The sequence below is a fragment of the Salvelinus alpinus genome, chromosome 27 (assembly GCF_045679555.1).
Source record: "Salvelinus alpinus chromosome 27, SLU_Salpinus.1, whole genome shotgun sequence".
NCBI classification, from domain to species: domain Eukaryota; kingdom Metazoa; phylum Chordata; class Actinopteri; order Salmoniformes; family Salmonidae; genus Salvelinus; species Salvelinus alpinus.
Window position 1 is genome coordinate 27,598,749 of NC_092112.1, and position 15,493 is coordinate 27,614,241.

The 15,493-nt window shown below is 44.7% G+C and overlaps 1 protein-coding gene across 1 annotated transcript in view; it reads right to left on the reverse strand.

Annotated features, from left to right (window-relative positions):
• slc35f1 (solute carrier family 35 member F1) overlaps nt 1-15,493 on the reverse strand; it is a 155,620-nt gene that overhangs the window by 24,090 nt on the left and 116,037 nt on the right. Inside the window, exons 4-6 of the mRNA XM_071370071.1 lie at nt 6,807-6,966; nt 5,678-5,834; nt 4,140-4,192 (exon numbers count right to left, since the gene is read on the reverse strand). Of these exons, the coding sequence (XP_071226172.1) occupies nt 4,140-4,192; nt 5,678-5,834; nt 6,807-6,966 (370 nt within the window). The remainder of the gene's footprint in view (nt 1-4,139; nt 4,193-5,677; nt 5,835-6,806; nt 6,967-15,493) is intronic.

Genomic DNA, 15,493 nt, shown 5'->3' on the forward strand with positions numbered 1-15,493 from the left:
TCAGGTTTGAGGAGTTAGCGACGTAACTTTGGTCAACTCTGAGTTCAACTCGGGATAACCAGTACCATGAAAGTGGTACTCAGCCTGGAGGTGTGTTGGGTCATTGACCAAGAAGGAGAGTGATGGAGTGCTGCATCAGATGACCTGGCCTCCACAATCACCCAACCTCAACCCAACTGAGATGGTTTGGGATGAGTTGGACCACAGAGTGAAGGAAAAGCAGCCAACAAGTGCTCAGCATATGTGGGAACTCCTTCAAGACTGCTGGAAAAGCATTCCAGGTGAAGCTGGTTGAGAGAATGCCAAGAGTGTGCAAAGCTGTCATCAAGGCAAAGGGTGGCTACTTTGAAGAATCTCAAATATACACTTATTTTGATTGGTTTAACACTTGTTTGGTTACTACATGGTTCCATGTGTTATTTCATAGTTTTGATGTCTTCACTATTATTCTACAAAGTTGAAAATAGTAAAAATAAAGAAAACCCTGAAATGAGTAGGTGCGTCCAAACTTTTGACTGGTACTTTATGTGTAATATTAGTTTGATTTAGAATGGACCATTATCATGCACCGGTCTCGGAACAGAGGCAAGGAAGAAAAAAAACAACGTCATCTATGCACTTAAATAGCGAATGGAGGATGCTTTTCCCATGGTTCCTTTTCACGCCAGCCAGGTAGGCTATACTCCTGTTGTAAAGAGAAGCAATGTGCTTAATATTAGAAAGTTGATGAATAAATAGAGTAGACCTAGCCTATAGAAAGCTGATGGGATCCTCCTCTTTTTCACTTTTTAATAGGATGACATTAAATCTCTGTTTTATCATACAGTTGCATAGCATATAGAAATGTTGCGCAACATGAGCTCCTGGGCTCTCGAAGTGTTTTCGATCACATTTGCATTGATGTCAGAGTGATGAGAGGAACAATAGAGTGCTGAGTACCAGGCAGTTAGCAAGTTTGGTAGACTACTAATGACCATCAGCAGCATCAGAGCTTGGAGAAGCCTAGTTACTGTGACTAAACGGTCACATGCAACTGAACTACAGACCATGACTCGTGACCGCCGGTGTGGCGGTAATATGGTCACTGTAACAGCCCTAAGCACAGCGCTACATTCTGGAGGTTGGTTACAATGCACTCACTGTATTCAGTATGCTTTATATCCCTTTGAGCATTACACTTTGGATGGTGTATCAAAACACCCAGTCACTACAAAGATACAGGCGTCCTTCCTAACTCAGTTGCCGGTGAGGAAGGGGACTGCTAAGGGATTTCACCATGAGGCCAATGGTGACTTCAAAACCGTTACAGAGTTTAATGGCTGTGATACGAAAAAACTGAGGATAGATCAACAACATTGTAGTTACTCCACAATACTAACCTATTTGACCGAGTGAAAAGATGGAAGCCTGTACAGAATAAAAATATTCCAAAACCTGAATCCTGTTTGCAACAAGACATTAAAGTAATACTGCAAAAAATGTGGCAAAGCAATTCACTTGTTGTCCTGAATACAAAGTGTTATGTTAGGGGCAAATCCAATACAACACATTACCGAGTACCACTCTCCATATTTTGAAGTATAGTGGTGGCTGTATCATGTTATGCGTATGCTTGTAATCGTTAAGGACTGGGGAGTTTTTCAGGATAAAAAATAAAGAGAATGGAGATAAGCACAGGCAAAATCCACCAGACACTGGGAGATGAATTCACCTTTCAGCAGGACTATAACCTAAAACAAGGCCAAATCTACACTGGAGTTGCTTAAATCTACTTGAAAATCTATGGCAAAACCTGAAAATGGTTGTCTAGCAATGATCAACAACCAACTTGACAGAGCTTGAAGCATTTTTAAAAGAATAACTGGGAAAATGTTGCACAATCCAGGTGTGGAAAAGCCTTAGAGACTTACCCAGAAAGACTCACAGTTGTAATCACTGCCAAAAGGTTATTCTACAAAGAATTGACTCAGGGGTTGTGAATACTTATGTAAATGAGATATTTCTGTATTTCATTTTCAACAAATTTGCTACATTTTCTAAAAACATGTTTTCACTTTGCCATTATGAGGTATTGTGTGTAGATGGGTGAGGGAAAAAATATATTTAATCAATTTTGAATTCATGCTGTAACACAACATGAGGAATAAGTCAAGGGGTATGAATACTTTCTGAAGGCACTGTAAATGAACCTTTGTTTTCACCTTCCTTATGACCAATAAGTGATTATTAAAACACACAACTCTCCATGTGGTAAGCTTCAGGATGGAAAAAACAATATGATCACACCAAGTCTTTGGAGGACGCACACATTTCTCCAATACATTTTACATGACCAAGTCCTCCTCATTTTTATAGGGTAGCACAATCTTAGCTGAGCAGATCTCTCCTTCTGGCACCTGCTGTGTTGCCCACCATGGCAGTGACAGTTAATGACGTGCACCTCAAGCCACCACAGACTGGCTAATGCATCTGTGACAAGCTAGCATCTCCTGGGACGCTACCCAAACCCCACTATTGGCATCAGCACACGCCCTCGCTTGCTCAATCAAAAGAAATGGGTGAATTGGAGTGAATTAAGGACCTAGTCACTTGCATTGCTTTTGGAGAGCGGCGAATTGCACGTCATAGATTTGGTTCCTAAGAAAGTAATTGAAAATTGGGCATCTTCATGGGCTACTATATATCATGTTGTCATGATAGTTTATTGTATTTGAAATATTCTTTAACCAATTAACTGAAACTTAGACAACTTCAAGGGAAGATTCTAGAATTAGGTTGCTGTTAAATATTCTGATTTGTGTCTGAACTAAAAGTCCCAATACGACATATCACTTTGACAGAAGTCATGTCAGAAAAGCATTGGGAAAAAGTGACGTACAGAGGAGCACTACAGGAGTGAAGCCACTGTCCACATAAGACGGTACAGACCCACATCAATCCGAGTCCTATTGTTTTTGAAAAAATATTTTGGCACTCTGAATAAAGTAAACTTATCATCTGACCATATCTTGTGATTTCTTTAGTCTTTATCAGCCCCAAATGTTTTAATCACTTCTACAGCGGGCAGACTTTTAGCATAGCCCCTTGTACACCCCTGCTGGCTTACTCCTACTAGCTAACCAACAGCTGCTGTATGCTGTACAATAGCACCCTGCTGGCTTACTCCTACTAGCTAACCAACAGCTGCTATATGCTGTACAATAGCACCCTGCTGGCTTACTCCTACTAGCTAACCAACAGCTGCTGTATGCTGTACAATAGCACCCTGCTGGCTTACTCCTACTAGCTAACCAACAACTGCTGTATGCTGTACAATAGCACCCTGCTGGCTTACTCCTACTAGCTAACCAACAGCTGCTGTATGCTGTACAATAGCACCCTGCTGGCTTACTCCTACTAGCTAACCAACAGCTGCTGTAAGCTGTACAATAGCACCCTGCTGGCTTATTCCTACTAGCTAACCAACAGCTGCTGTATGCTGTACAATAGCACCCTGCTGGCTTACTCCTACTAGCTAACCAACAGCTGCTGTATGCTGTACAATAGCACCCTGCTGGCTTACTCCTGCTAGCTAACCAACAGCTGCTGTAAGCTGTACAATAGCACCCTGCTGGCTTACTCCTACTAGCTAACCAACAGTTGCTGTATGCTGTACAATAGCACCCTGCTGGCTTACTGTTAGTTGCAAATCAAATATTAAGTGAACCGTTGATGTTATAAGTAAATAAAGTGCATCCATATATCAGTTAGACACCTTCATCTCCTACCTGTAATTCATGCAGCACAACAAGACCTTCGTAAAGGTTGACACCACCCCTTAGCCGGCCTGTACACTTTTACTGTACAGCAGTGGCCCATCCATCTTAGCTCAGGGCCCCATCTCTGTCACCACCACTTCATTTGCAGAGTGATCTTCCAGTGACACCCCTTACAGCCTAACTGATTGTGTGAGGAGGATCTGACACCGCAGTGGAAGGGAGGAGGAGGTGTGGGAGGGCATCTCCGCTAGACAGGACAATCAATTCCCCCTTTGCCAATGTTTAATCATCCCTGTTTCATCCACTGCCACTTACTTCCTTCCCACATGCACGCACTTCCCTTTCTCACACAAATACACACACACAGTAACAGTAGCTTACCAATCTGCCAGTCCCACTGCACCTTTAACAGCTCCTTGTGTTCCATGATGGCCCTGAAACAGAAAGAAAATTACATAATTCCTGTCAGGCACAGGTGAGATTTGTGAGATGGGGGGATAAACAGTGTGAGTGATGGAGGGAGGAAAGTAGGACAGGAGGATCAAAAGTCTCTTGACAGGAAGCTCAGTTTTGACAACTCAGCACCTGTGATTCTGACGAGGGACAAGTCCGTCCTATCAGAGCGAGGTGGGGGTACAACCCACTGACCCTACGGAATGGATCTTGGGAATTCTATTGACGGAATCATCTGACTCAAGAGGGGCACTTACAATAGAAACAACATGGCAGACCATTCACCCCCCCCCCCCCCCCCTGGTCTAAAAAGAACACCAGCAAGAGACAGAGACAGGTCCCCATGCACCCACTGGCATGGGCGATGTCTCATAACCAGGGGGTTTCACCATTCGTCTTTAAGCCTCATAATGAGCTTATTAAAAAGTTAAAGAGTCACAATCTGATCTGGAGAGAGAGAGAGAGGCGTAATACTATAGAACCTGCTGGTGGGAGTATATGTTGAATATGGGGCATGTCTGTAGATATGTAGCTGGCATCAACGGCTGTATAAGATCAGATGGCAAATGCTACAGAACGTATACACTAAGTATTCAAAACATTAGGAACACCTGCTCTTTCCATGACAGACTGAACAGGTGAATCCAGGTGAAAGCTATCATCCCTTATTGATGTCACTTGTTAAATCCACTTCAATCAGTGTAGCTGAAGGGGAGGAGAAAGGTTAAAGAATGATTTTCAAGCCTTGAGACAATTGAGACATGAATTGTGTATGTGTGCCATTCAGAGGGTGAGTGGGCAAGACAAAAGATTTAAGTGCCTTTGAACAGGGCATGGTAGTAGGTGCCAAGTGCACCAGTTTGTGTCAAGAACTGCAATGCTGCTAGGTTTCTCACGCTCAACAGTTTCCTTTGTGTATCAAGAATGATCCACCACCAAAAGGACATCCAGCCAACTTTACACAACTGTGGGAAGCTTTGGGGTCAACATGGCCAGCATCCCTGTGGAATGCCTTCGACACCTTGTAGAGTCCGTGCCCCAGCGAATTGAAGCTGTTCTGAAGGCAAACTCAATATTAGGAAGGTGTTCCTAATGTTTAGTATACTCAGTGTAGATGAGGTTAACTTAAGGGTTCCAGCTTGCTAATGTTAGTGTTGGAGTGTTAAAGATATAGCACTACAGTTCTGAGTTTCTACTGGCTGCTCTTGTGGTATTGGTGAAGAGGGATGCTCTGTCCAGTATAGTATCAGTGAGGAATGACACACTAGACCTGAGTTCAAATACAGTTTGAATCTTTGAAAGACTTTGACCGTTTGCCTGCCTTGAGTGACAGATTTTCAGAGTTTGCCATTTTGGGACTATTCTATTGGTTCCATTGTACCAGACAAGCTCAAACAAGCTAAATATATTTGAAATGATTTCAAACAGTATTTGAAGCCAGGTCTGACACACACAAACACACTCACAGCTGAATGCCGCTGAAGAAAGAGCCGAACAGTCCCATCATGCCCAGGAACTCCACCCTGCTCAGGTTCTTAACGATGAACTCCTCACACACGTTAGAGATTCCATAGAGCATGGCCCCTCCCAGAACCAGCAGGTCCCCCAGGAGCTTATGTTCCCCTAGGCAGACAGAGTGCGAGAGCGAGGAGGAAATTACTAGAGCACAACATTACAATAGCCTATCATATGAAAGAGCTATCCTTGAGTTATCCATGACAAATAGGTTATCATATGAAACGCTCTTCAGTAATATCAGACTAAGTGGCTAGCCTATAAAAACCCATTAGTAATGGATGACAACAAGGCAGTGAAAGACATTGGCTGATAAGAGAGGTACAGACAGCAACTGGGCTGCAGCAACTTTTCTTAATTGGAGTTAATAAACTAAGCAAATTTCAGATACTGTTCACTTTATTGGGTTTGAAATAACACTCTTCTTAGTAACACTACTGTGTAGCTGGTAAGACAAATGGCCATTATTGATTGTAACCTGATACCAAAGTATTGCATTATCCCATTATCCCTTTATGAATAGTCATGTAGGGATCAACCGTGCCCGATCAAACAAAGATCTTACAGATACTCAGCACACATTTGAGATATAATATAACTATTCTGTTAATTCTGCGACAGAAATGAAACTCTAGCAGTTTGTTTGTAATGAAACTCTAAACTCCTCGGATCCAGAACATGTAATATGATTTGGATTGGAACATTTATTATTCATAGTGAACCAAAAGTCTGTCTACTGGAAATCCAGGGGGTAATTAATGCAATAATGAGAGGGGGAGGCTGTCCATAGATGTGAAAGGCCCACCGCACCAGGGATAACACCGGGGAGTTGACTTGCTAAAGGTACTGAGGTTTAAACACAATGAAACAGTGATGGTGAACTGCACAGTGAGGACACTGTGTGTTGGGGTGATCGGGGTATTTGCGTGAAGGACACAGCAGACTGAAGGCCTCCAATGAGTCAGAGCAGTACACATGTATTATGAGTCTTTGTAAATGCTTCATTAAATGGTTATTCAATAACACTGTGTTATTGGCCCTTGGGGCAGTAAGGGTATTGTTTGTGTGTGTGTGTCTTACCTAGGCCCTGCTGTCTTCCCACCAGAACATCTGCCCCCACCATGCAGCCGATGCCCAGCAGACACACCCCAACGCCCACAAAATGCACGGCCTTGTACCTCACCAGCAGGAAGAACCAGGACAGCAGCAGCACCACAGGGATGGTGAAACAGTCTAAGAGCTGAGAGGCAGAGGAGAGGCATACAGGGTTAGAACGGACACAATGAACTGTGGTTAATAAAGACACAACAGAACGAACATGGTTAAAAATCAGGGATGGGCAACTGGCCGCCTTTTGTAGGCCCCCGGATCAATGTCCCCCTCCCCCAACATAATTTTTTAGGAACTCAGTCGGGGTCTCAACTTAATGTTGAGAGTTAGAATATCCAAGGTGCAATTTTGAAATTTGGTTGTGCATCATCAGTTTCTTTCTTGTTATGTCACTCACAGTTAGTCACTCAATAACCTCATGTCAGCTAACATGTTTTAGATTGGTAAGTAAGTCTAAACAGCTATCTAAACTTGTAGTAATCATGGTAGAATTACCGACCAGGAGGCCCCATTGATTTTATTAGTCACTCTCACTCAGATATCACCCCCGTCAAAGTTGCCCATCCCTGGTTTAAATGGAGTTCCAAGATACTGTACGCCACATAGACAAGAGAGACACACCTAGGGGGATGGTATCACAGTAGAGCTAAAAACCTCTGACAAATCAACTGTACATTTCGGTGTTCCACAAGGTTCCATTTTAGGACCACTATTGTTTTCACTATATATTTTACCTCTTGGGGATGTTATTCGAAAACATAATGTTAACTTTCACTGCTATGCGGATGACACACAGCTGTACATTTCAATGAAACATGGTGAAGCCCCAAAATTGCCCTCGCTAGAAGCCTGTGTTTCAGACATAAGGAAGTGGATGGCTGCAAACTTTCTACTTTTAAACTCGGACAAAATAGAGATGCTTGTTCTAGGTCCCAAGAAACAAAGAGATCTTCTGTTAAATCTGACAATTAATCTTGATGGTTGTAAAGTCGTCTCAAATAAAACTGTGAAGGACCTCGGCGTTACTCTTGACCCTGATCTCTCTTTTGACGAACATATCAAGACTGTTTCAAGGACAGCTTTTTTCCATCTACGTAACATTGCAAAAATCAGAAATTTTCTGTCCAAAAATGATGCAGAAAAATTAATCCATGCAATTGTTACTTCTAGGTTAGACTACTGCAATGCTCTACTTTCCGACTACCCGGATAAAGCACTAAATAAACTTCAGTTAGTGCTAAATACGGCTGCTAGAATCCTGACTAGAACCATGAAATTTGATCATATTACTCCAGTGCTAGCTTCCCTACACTGGCTTCCTGTTAAGGCAAGGGCTGATTTCAAGGTTTTACTGTTAACCTATAAAGCGTTACATGGGCTTGCTCCTACCTATCTTTCCGAGTTGGTCCTGCCGTACATACCTATACGTACGCTACGGTCACAAGACGCAGGCCTCCTAATTGTCCCTAGAATTTCTAAGCAAACAGCGGGAGGCAGGGCTTTCTCCTATAGATCTCCATTTTTATGGAACGGTCTGCCTACCCATGTGAGAGACGGTCTCAACCTTTAAGTCTTTACTGAAGACTTATCTCTTCAGTAGGTCATATGATTGAGTGTAGTCTGGCCCAGGAGTGTGAAGGTGAACGGAAAGGCTCTGGAGCAACGAACCGCCCTTGCTGTCTCTGCCTGGCCGGTTCCCCTCTCTCCACTGGGATTCTCTGCCTCTAACCCTATTACAGGGGCTGAGTCACTGGCTTACTGGTGCTCTTTCATGCCGTCCCTGGGAGGGGTGCGTCACTTGAGTGGGTTGAGTTACTGACGTGATCTTCCTGTCTGGGTTGGCGCCCCCCCTTGGTTTGTGCTGTGGTGGAGATCTTTGTGGGCTATACTCGGCCTTGTCTCAGGATTGTAAGTTGGTGGTTGAAGATATCCCTCTAGTGGTGTGGGGGCTGTGCTTTGGCAAAGTGGGTGGGGTTATATCCTTCCTGTTTGGCCCTGTCCGGGGGTTTCTTCTGATGGGGCCACAGTGTCTCCTGACCCCTCCTGTCTCAGCCTCCAGTATTTATGCTGCAGTAGTTTATGTGTCGGGGGGCTAGGGTCAGTTGGTTATACCTGGAGTACTTCTCCTATCTTATCCAGTGTCCTGTGTGAATTTAAGTATGCTCTCTCTAATTCTCTCGTTCTCTCTTTCTTTCTCTCTCTCTGAGAACCTGAGCCCTAGGACCATACGTCACGGCAAACCGGGCATGATGACTCCTTGCTGTCCCCAGTCCGCCTGGCCTTGCTGCTATTCCAGTTTCAACTGTTCTGCCTGCGGTTATGGAACCCCTACCTGTCCCAGACCTGCTGTTTTCAACTCTTAATGATCGGCTATGAAAAGCCAACTGACATTTATTCCTGATTATTATTTGACCATGCTTGTCATTTATGAACATTTTTGAAAATCTTGGCTCTCTCTAATTCTCTCCTTCTCTCTTTCTTTCTCTCTCTCGGAGGACCTGAGCCCTAGGACCATACGTCAGGACTACCGGGCATGATGACTCCTTGCTGTCCCCAGTCCACCTGGCCTTGCTGCTATTCCAGTTTCAACTGTTCTGCCTGCGGTTATGGAACCGCCACCTGTCCCAGACCTGCTATTTTCAACTCTTAATGATCGGCTATGAAAAGCCAACTGAAAATTATTCATGATTATTATTTGACCATGCTTGTCACTTATGAACATTTTGAACATCTTGGCATAGTTCTGTTATAATCTCCACCCGGCACAGCCAGAAGAGGACTGGCCACCCCTCATAGCCTGGTTCCTCTCTAGGTTTCTTCCTAGGTTTTGGCCTTTCTAGGGAGTTTTTCCTAGCCACCGTGCTTCTACACCTGCATTGCTTGCTGTTTGGGGTTTTAGGCTGGGTTTCTGTACAGCACTTCGAGATATTAGCTGATGTACGAAGGGCTATATAAAATAAACTTGATTTGATTTGACCCCCACACAGAGGCAAGGGGCTGACACATAGGACACACACTGTACTAGAGGACAAGGTCAAAGGACAGTCCAACACTAATGGTGATGAGAAAGAATGAGGATGGAGAATTAGGGGTGGAGGATTTTGCGTCAGGCAGGAGAAAGGGTCATACCGGAGGGAGGAGAGGTAATGTTTACGATTGCCTAGGGGACCATCAGGCCTCCATTCCGGGAAGCCTTTCTGGCACTTAGTGGTAGAAGTATGGGCTCACCCTCGGGGACAAGTAGTGCACAGGACAACAAAGTGCTAAATTCAACCGTAGGACAGCAAAATGCCCCCCATCACAGGCAGAGTACACAGAGGAGAAGAGAAGAGGTGGTGGAGTGGCTCTCCTGACAGCTCACAACAATGATGTGCGCAATTAATGTTTTGACACCTAGGACAACCCTGGCATAATAATGTGTGGTTTAATCGATTTGTCTAAACACCAGCCCAGTATGTCTCAGTCTCTCCTCACACCAGTATGTCTCAGTCTCTCCTCACACCAGTATGTCTCAGTCTCTCACCAGACCAGTATGTCTCAGTCTCTCTCATCAGACCAGTATGTCTCAGTCTCTCTCATCAGACCAGTATGTCTCAGTCGCTCCTCAGACCAGTATGTCTCAGTCTCTCTCATCAGACCAGTATGTCTCAGTCGCTCCTCAGACCAGTATGTCTCAGTCGCTCCTCAGACCAGTATGTCTCAGTCTCTCTCATCAGACCAGTATGTCTCAGTCTCTCACCAGACCAGTATGTCTCAGTCCCTCTCATCAGACCAGTATGTCTCAGTCTCTCTCATCAGACCAGTATGTCTCAGTCGCTCCTCAGACCAGTATGTCTCAGTCTCTCATCAGACCAGTATGTCTCAGTCTCTCTCATCAGACCAGTATGTCTCAGTCTCTCTCATCAGACCAGTATGTCTCAGTCTCTCTCATCAGACCAGTATGTCTCAGTCTCTCTCATCAGACCAGTATGTCGCAGTCTCTCCTCAGACCATTATGTCTCAGTCTCTCATCAGACCAGTATGTCTCAGTCTCTCATCAGACCAGTATGTCTCAGTCTCTCCTCAGACCAGTATGTCTCAGTCGCTCCTCAGACCAGTATGTCTCAGTCGCTCCTCAGACCAGTATGTCTCAGTCGCTCCTCAGACCAGTATGTCTCAGTCGCTCCTCAGACCAGTATGTCTCAGTCGCTCCTCAGACCAGTATGTCTCAGTCTCTCTCATCAGACCAGTATGTCTCAGTCTCTCTCATCAGACCAGTATGTCTCAGTCGCTCCTCAGACCAGTATGTCTCCGTCCCTCTCACCAGACCAGTATGTCTCAGTCTCTCTCATCAGACCAGTATGTCTCAGTCGCTCCTCAGACCAGTATGTCTCAGTCTCTCAACAGACCAGTATGTCTCAGTCCCTCTCATCAGACCAGTATGTCTCAGTCTCTCTCATCAGACCAGTATGTCTCAGTCTCTCTCATCAGACCAGTATGTCTCAGTCGCTCCTCAGACCAGTATGTCAGTCGCTCCTCAGACCAGTATGTCTCAGTCCCTCTCACCAGACCAGTATGTCTCAGTCTCTCTCATCAGACCAGTATGTCTCAGTCCCTCTCACCAGGCCAACATGTCTCAGTCTCTCTCATCAGACCAGTATGTCTCAGTCTCTCCTCTCTCATCAGGCCAGCATGTCTCAGTCTCTCCTCTCTCATCAGGCCAGTATGTCACAGTCTCTCCTCTCTCATCAGACCAGTATGTCTCAGTCTCTCATCAGGCCAGTATGTATCAGTCTCTCCTCTCTCATCAGACCAGTATGTCTCAGTCTCTCATCAGGCCAGTATGTCTCAGTCTCTCCTCTCTCATCAGGCCAGCATATCTCAGTCTCTCCTCTCTCATCAGGCCAGTATGTCACAGTCTCTCCTCTCTCATCAGACCAGTATGTCTCAGTCTCTCATCAGACCAGTATGTCTCAGTCTCTCATCAGGCCAGTATGTATCAGTCTCTCCTCTCTCATCAGGCCAGCATGTCTCAGTCTCTCCTCTCTCATCAGACCAGTATGTCTCAGTCTCTCTTATCAGACCAGTATGTCTCAGTCTCTCCTCTATCATCAGGCCAACATGTCTCAGTCTCTCCTTTCTCATCAGGCCAACATGTCTCAGTCTCTCCTTTCTCATCAGGCCAACATGTCTCAGTCTCTCCTTTCTCATCAGGCCAACATGTCTCAGTCTCTCCTTTCTCATCAGGCCAACATGTCTCAGTCTCTCCTTTCTCATCAGGCCAACATGTCTCAGTCTCTCCTTTCTCATCAGGCCAATATGTCAGTCTCTCCTTTTTCATCAGGCCAGTGTGTTTCTAATGGAAGGCTTTTTCACCGCTTGGTTATATTAACTGGTCTGTTTCTGTAGCATGCCCTTGAGAGAGAGGGAGAGAAGGATAGAAAGATAGAAGTAACAGAGCAGGAGAGAGAAAAATATAGAAAAATAAAGAAAGAGGGAACAAGGGAGAGAGGAAAAGGAGCACAGAGGAGAGGGAGCGAGAAAGAGAAGGAGAGAAAGGGAAAAGTGACAGGAAACAAGAGATGGAGAGAGATAAACAGTGTAGGCCAGGGATTTTTCTTGAGCGGATGGTCGGGTGGACTGGCATGCAAACTGACCGCAAGAAGCCCAAAGATTTGACTAAAACAATAATTTCAAACCTTGCTTATATTTGTATACGACCATGTGTCTCTCTACTATGTGTGGGAAAAGTTGGTAACAGATTTCCAAAATAAAAATCAATTGGAGCTGATTTCCTTGTGTTTTTACAGCTTTTATGTTCAACAATAATAATAAAAATACTGTTTCTCAGAAAACTTGGGGGGGGGCAAATAAAACCGTGGGTCAAATTCGGGCCACAGGCCACCAGTTGGGGAACCCTGATGTAGGGTAACAATAACCATGAGAGAACCCTGAAAGTGAGTGAATGATTGAGGTTGAGTTCTGTTACTCTCATCTGTTCTCTCAGTGCTATCTGTGTAACAGCTATGGCAGGAAACTGACAACTTCTACAGTGAGTTATTGGCAAAATAATAGACATGACTTGGTAATGAAATTATCTGCTCCTCTTTACAAATACCAGCCAACAAATGAAACCCCTGGCTATTTAGTCAGTCCCAATAAGACTCTCTGCTTAACTCTACCGAATAAATCTTCATTTAATTCCTCAGTTTTAAAGTGTTATGTCCCCAGGCTGGCTACCTGCATATCTCTAACTGGAAGAGTGTGAATAGCAGTGAAGATAATGTCCCTAGCCAGCTGTTATAATGAGTTGATGAAGAGGCGTTTTCTCCAGATGTACCCACTGATCTCCTCATACTGGAGCCTAGCCAGACTCCATGACCATTCATAACAACTAATCATTTCCCCCTTAATGGGAAAGTCCTTTATAGCACTGTTTTATGCCTTGTTCTCTCCATGACGGAAATATTAATATTGATGAGGCATTGTCTAACCTCGTTATAGTTTATAAAAAACTGTTGAGAATTGTTGTGCCTATTTCTTTCCTCCACCCTCCCTAAAGAATCAGTGGGAGAGCCAATTTAATTAAATACCAACATCCCCTGCACAGAGGAACAAGAGAAGTGTCTGACTTGGCCTTACACTACACCACCACCACCCAGTACCGTTGACACCAGGCAGGATGGGCCATGGACTGCTTACGCCAAATCCAGACTTTGCCATCAGCATGATGCAACAGGAACTGGGATTCGTCGGACCAGGCTATATTTTTTGCCCACTGGAGCCGCTTCTTGTTTTTAGCTGATAGGAGTGGAACCCGGTGTGTTCGTCTGCTGCAATAGCGTATCTGTGACAAGGACCGAAGAGTTGTGCTTTCCAAGATCCCATTCTGCACACCACTGTTGTACTGTGTTGTTATTTGCCTGTTTGTGGCCCGCCTGTTAGCTTGCAAGATTCTTGCCATTCTCCTTAGACCTCTCATCATCGAGCTGTCATGGGGCCCTCATTGATTTTGTTATAATGTTTGAGTCATTCAGATGGCTTATGTCGTGTTCATATGCTATGACAAAACGTGTAGAATTGAAGAAAACTATTATACTGTTCTCTCCACCCCTTAGCAAAATTTGTAGAATTACAGGAAATTTGCTTTAAAACAAAGATATCGTCTCTGCGACAAAGACGAGGTCCTCAAAAAATGTCCGGTCCGAGACTGCGCCAATAGCCCCGCCCACTACCAGGCAACCCCTCCCACGCTGACTTTGCCACCACTGCGGAAGAAAATCGTAGGGGAAACACTGCTCATTATCAAACCAACTTGCACAGCAGATCTGGAAAAAAATCTATTTATTTCAAAATATTTGTACCAGTTTGAGTTATAGCTGTTTACTGAGTCAATATTTACAGTGATTCCTTGAGCACACCTTCCTCTGAATGTTTAATCACTTTCACAATATCCTCAGACTGGGTTTACTTTGAAGAGAGATCTACTGCTGTAGTCTGCTACTCTCAAATATCCGTCTCTTCACTGTGGAAGAAAGTCACCCTATCACTCTCCTCACCTTCCAGCCTAGTCACTCAGTGACAGTCACACCATGCGGATAGATAGATCCATCCCTGTGTGAACGGTTGCTGCAGGCCACCCATATGCTTGTCACATCAGTACGTTGGGCTGACTCTGGGTCAGCAAGGCATGGAGGTACTGATCAACTCGTCCATGCATCCTCCCGTCTGTCTGTCTGTCTGTCTGTCACAGGGCCAGACCACCAATGAGGGGATTATGTTACCGTTTACACTCGACTTCCACCACTTCACTTCAGCAGAACAATCAGCGCTCCACACCACTGGCCCTGACACTCTGTGAGACCGAGGTTCCGGGCTTGTCATCGATTGCCCTTCTTGAAACAACGATGAAGCGGAGTGGTCTCGAGTGGCAGACGGGGGATGATGTAAGCAGAGCGGTACCTGATGGAGATAGACCCTGACACTCCATCTGTTTTCTGTCTGGCTGAGTAGAGGTGGGGGCAGTGACAGAGGAAGAGACAAAGACAGAATCCCACGATGTCACAGATCCCTCTGGAACTTTCATTGCGCACACCTGGCCCCTATTCCCACTGATTGTGTTTATATATATGTGCCCTTTGTTCACCATGGTGCTGTCCATTATTGTGGCTATGTCCGTTGGTGCGTGTGAGTACCTGTGCTGTGTGTGTTTTGGGCTTTCGTGGCTTTGTGGATCGCGCAGATGATTACGGGTCTCGTCCCGTGTGATAATCATTGTGCGCTAGTGTTATTTATTCAAGGTACTCCTTGGTCTTTTGTTTGGGTTTCAACTCTGTGTTTTTGTTACGTGTTTGTTTGGTCTTCGTCCCCGTGCCCTGACATGGCATGCCGTAATTTGGGGTATAATAAAAAAAAACTATTACGCATTCCTGAACCTGTCTCCTGAATCATTCATGCCAACGTGACACACGAGCCGATAGACACATTTAAATATGTTTTTCTTCCAACTTCTTTCCACATGGCTCCCTCTGTCTCGATACTAGGAAATTGAAAATGCTGGATCTGCACTTCTAGGATCTGAAGAAAGAATCAATCTATATTTATTCAGATTGTTGCTGATACCTTATATTCTCAGGCTATCATAGACTTTAGGGTAAATCTATTTGAGATAAACGGTT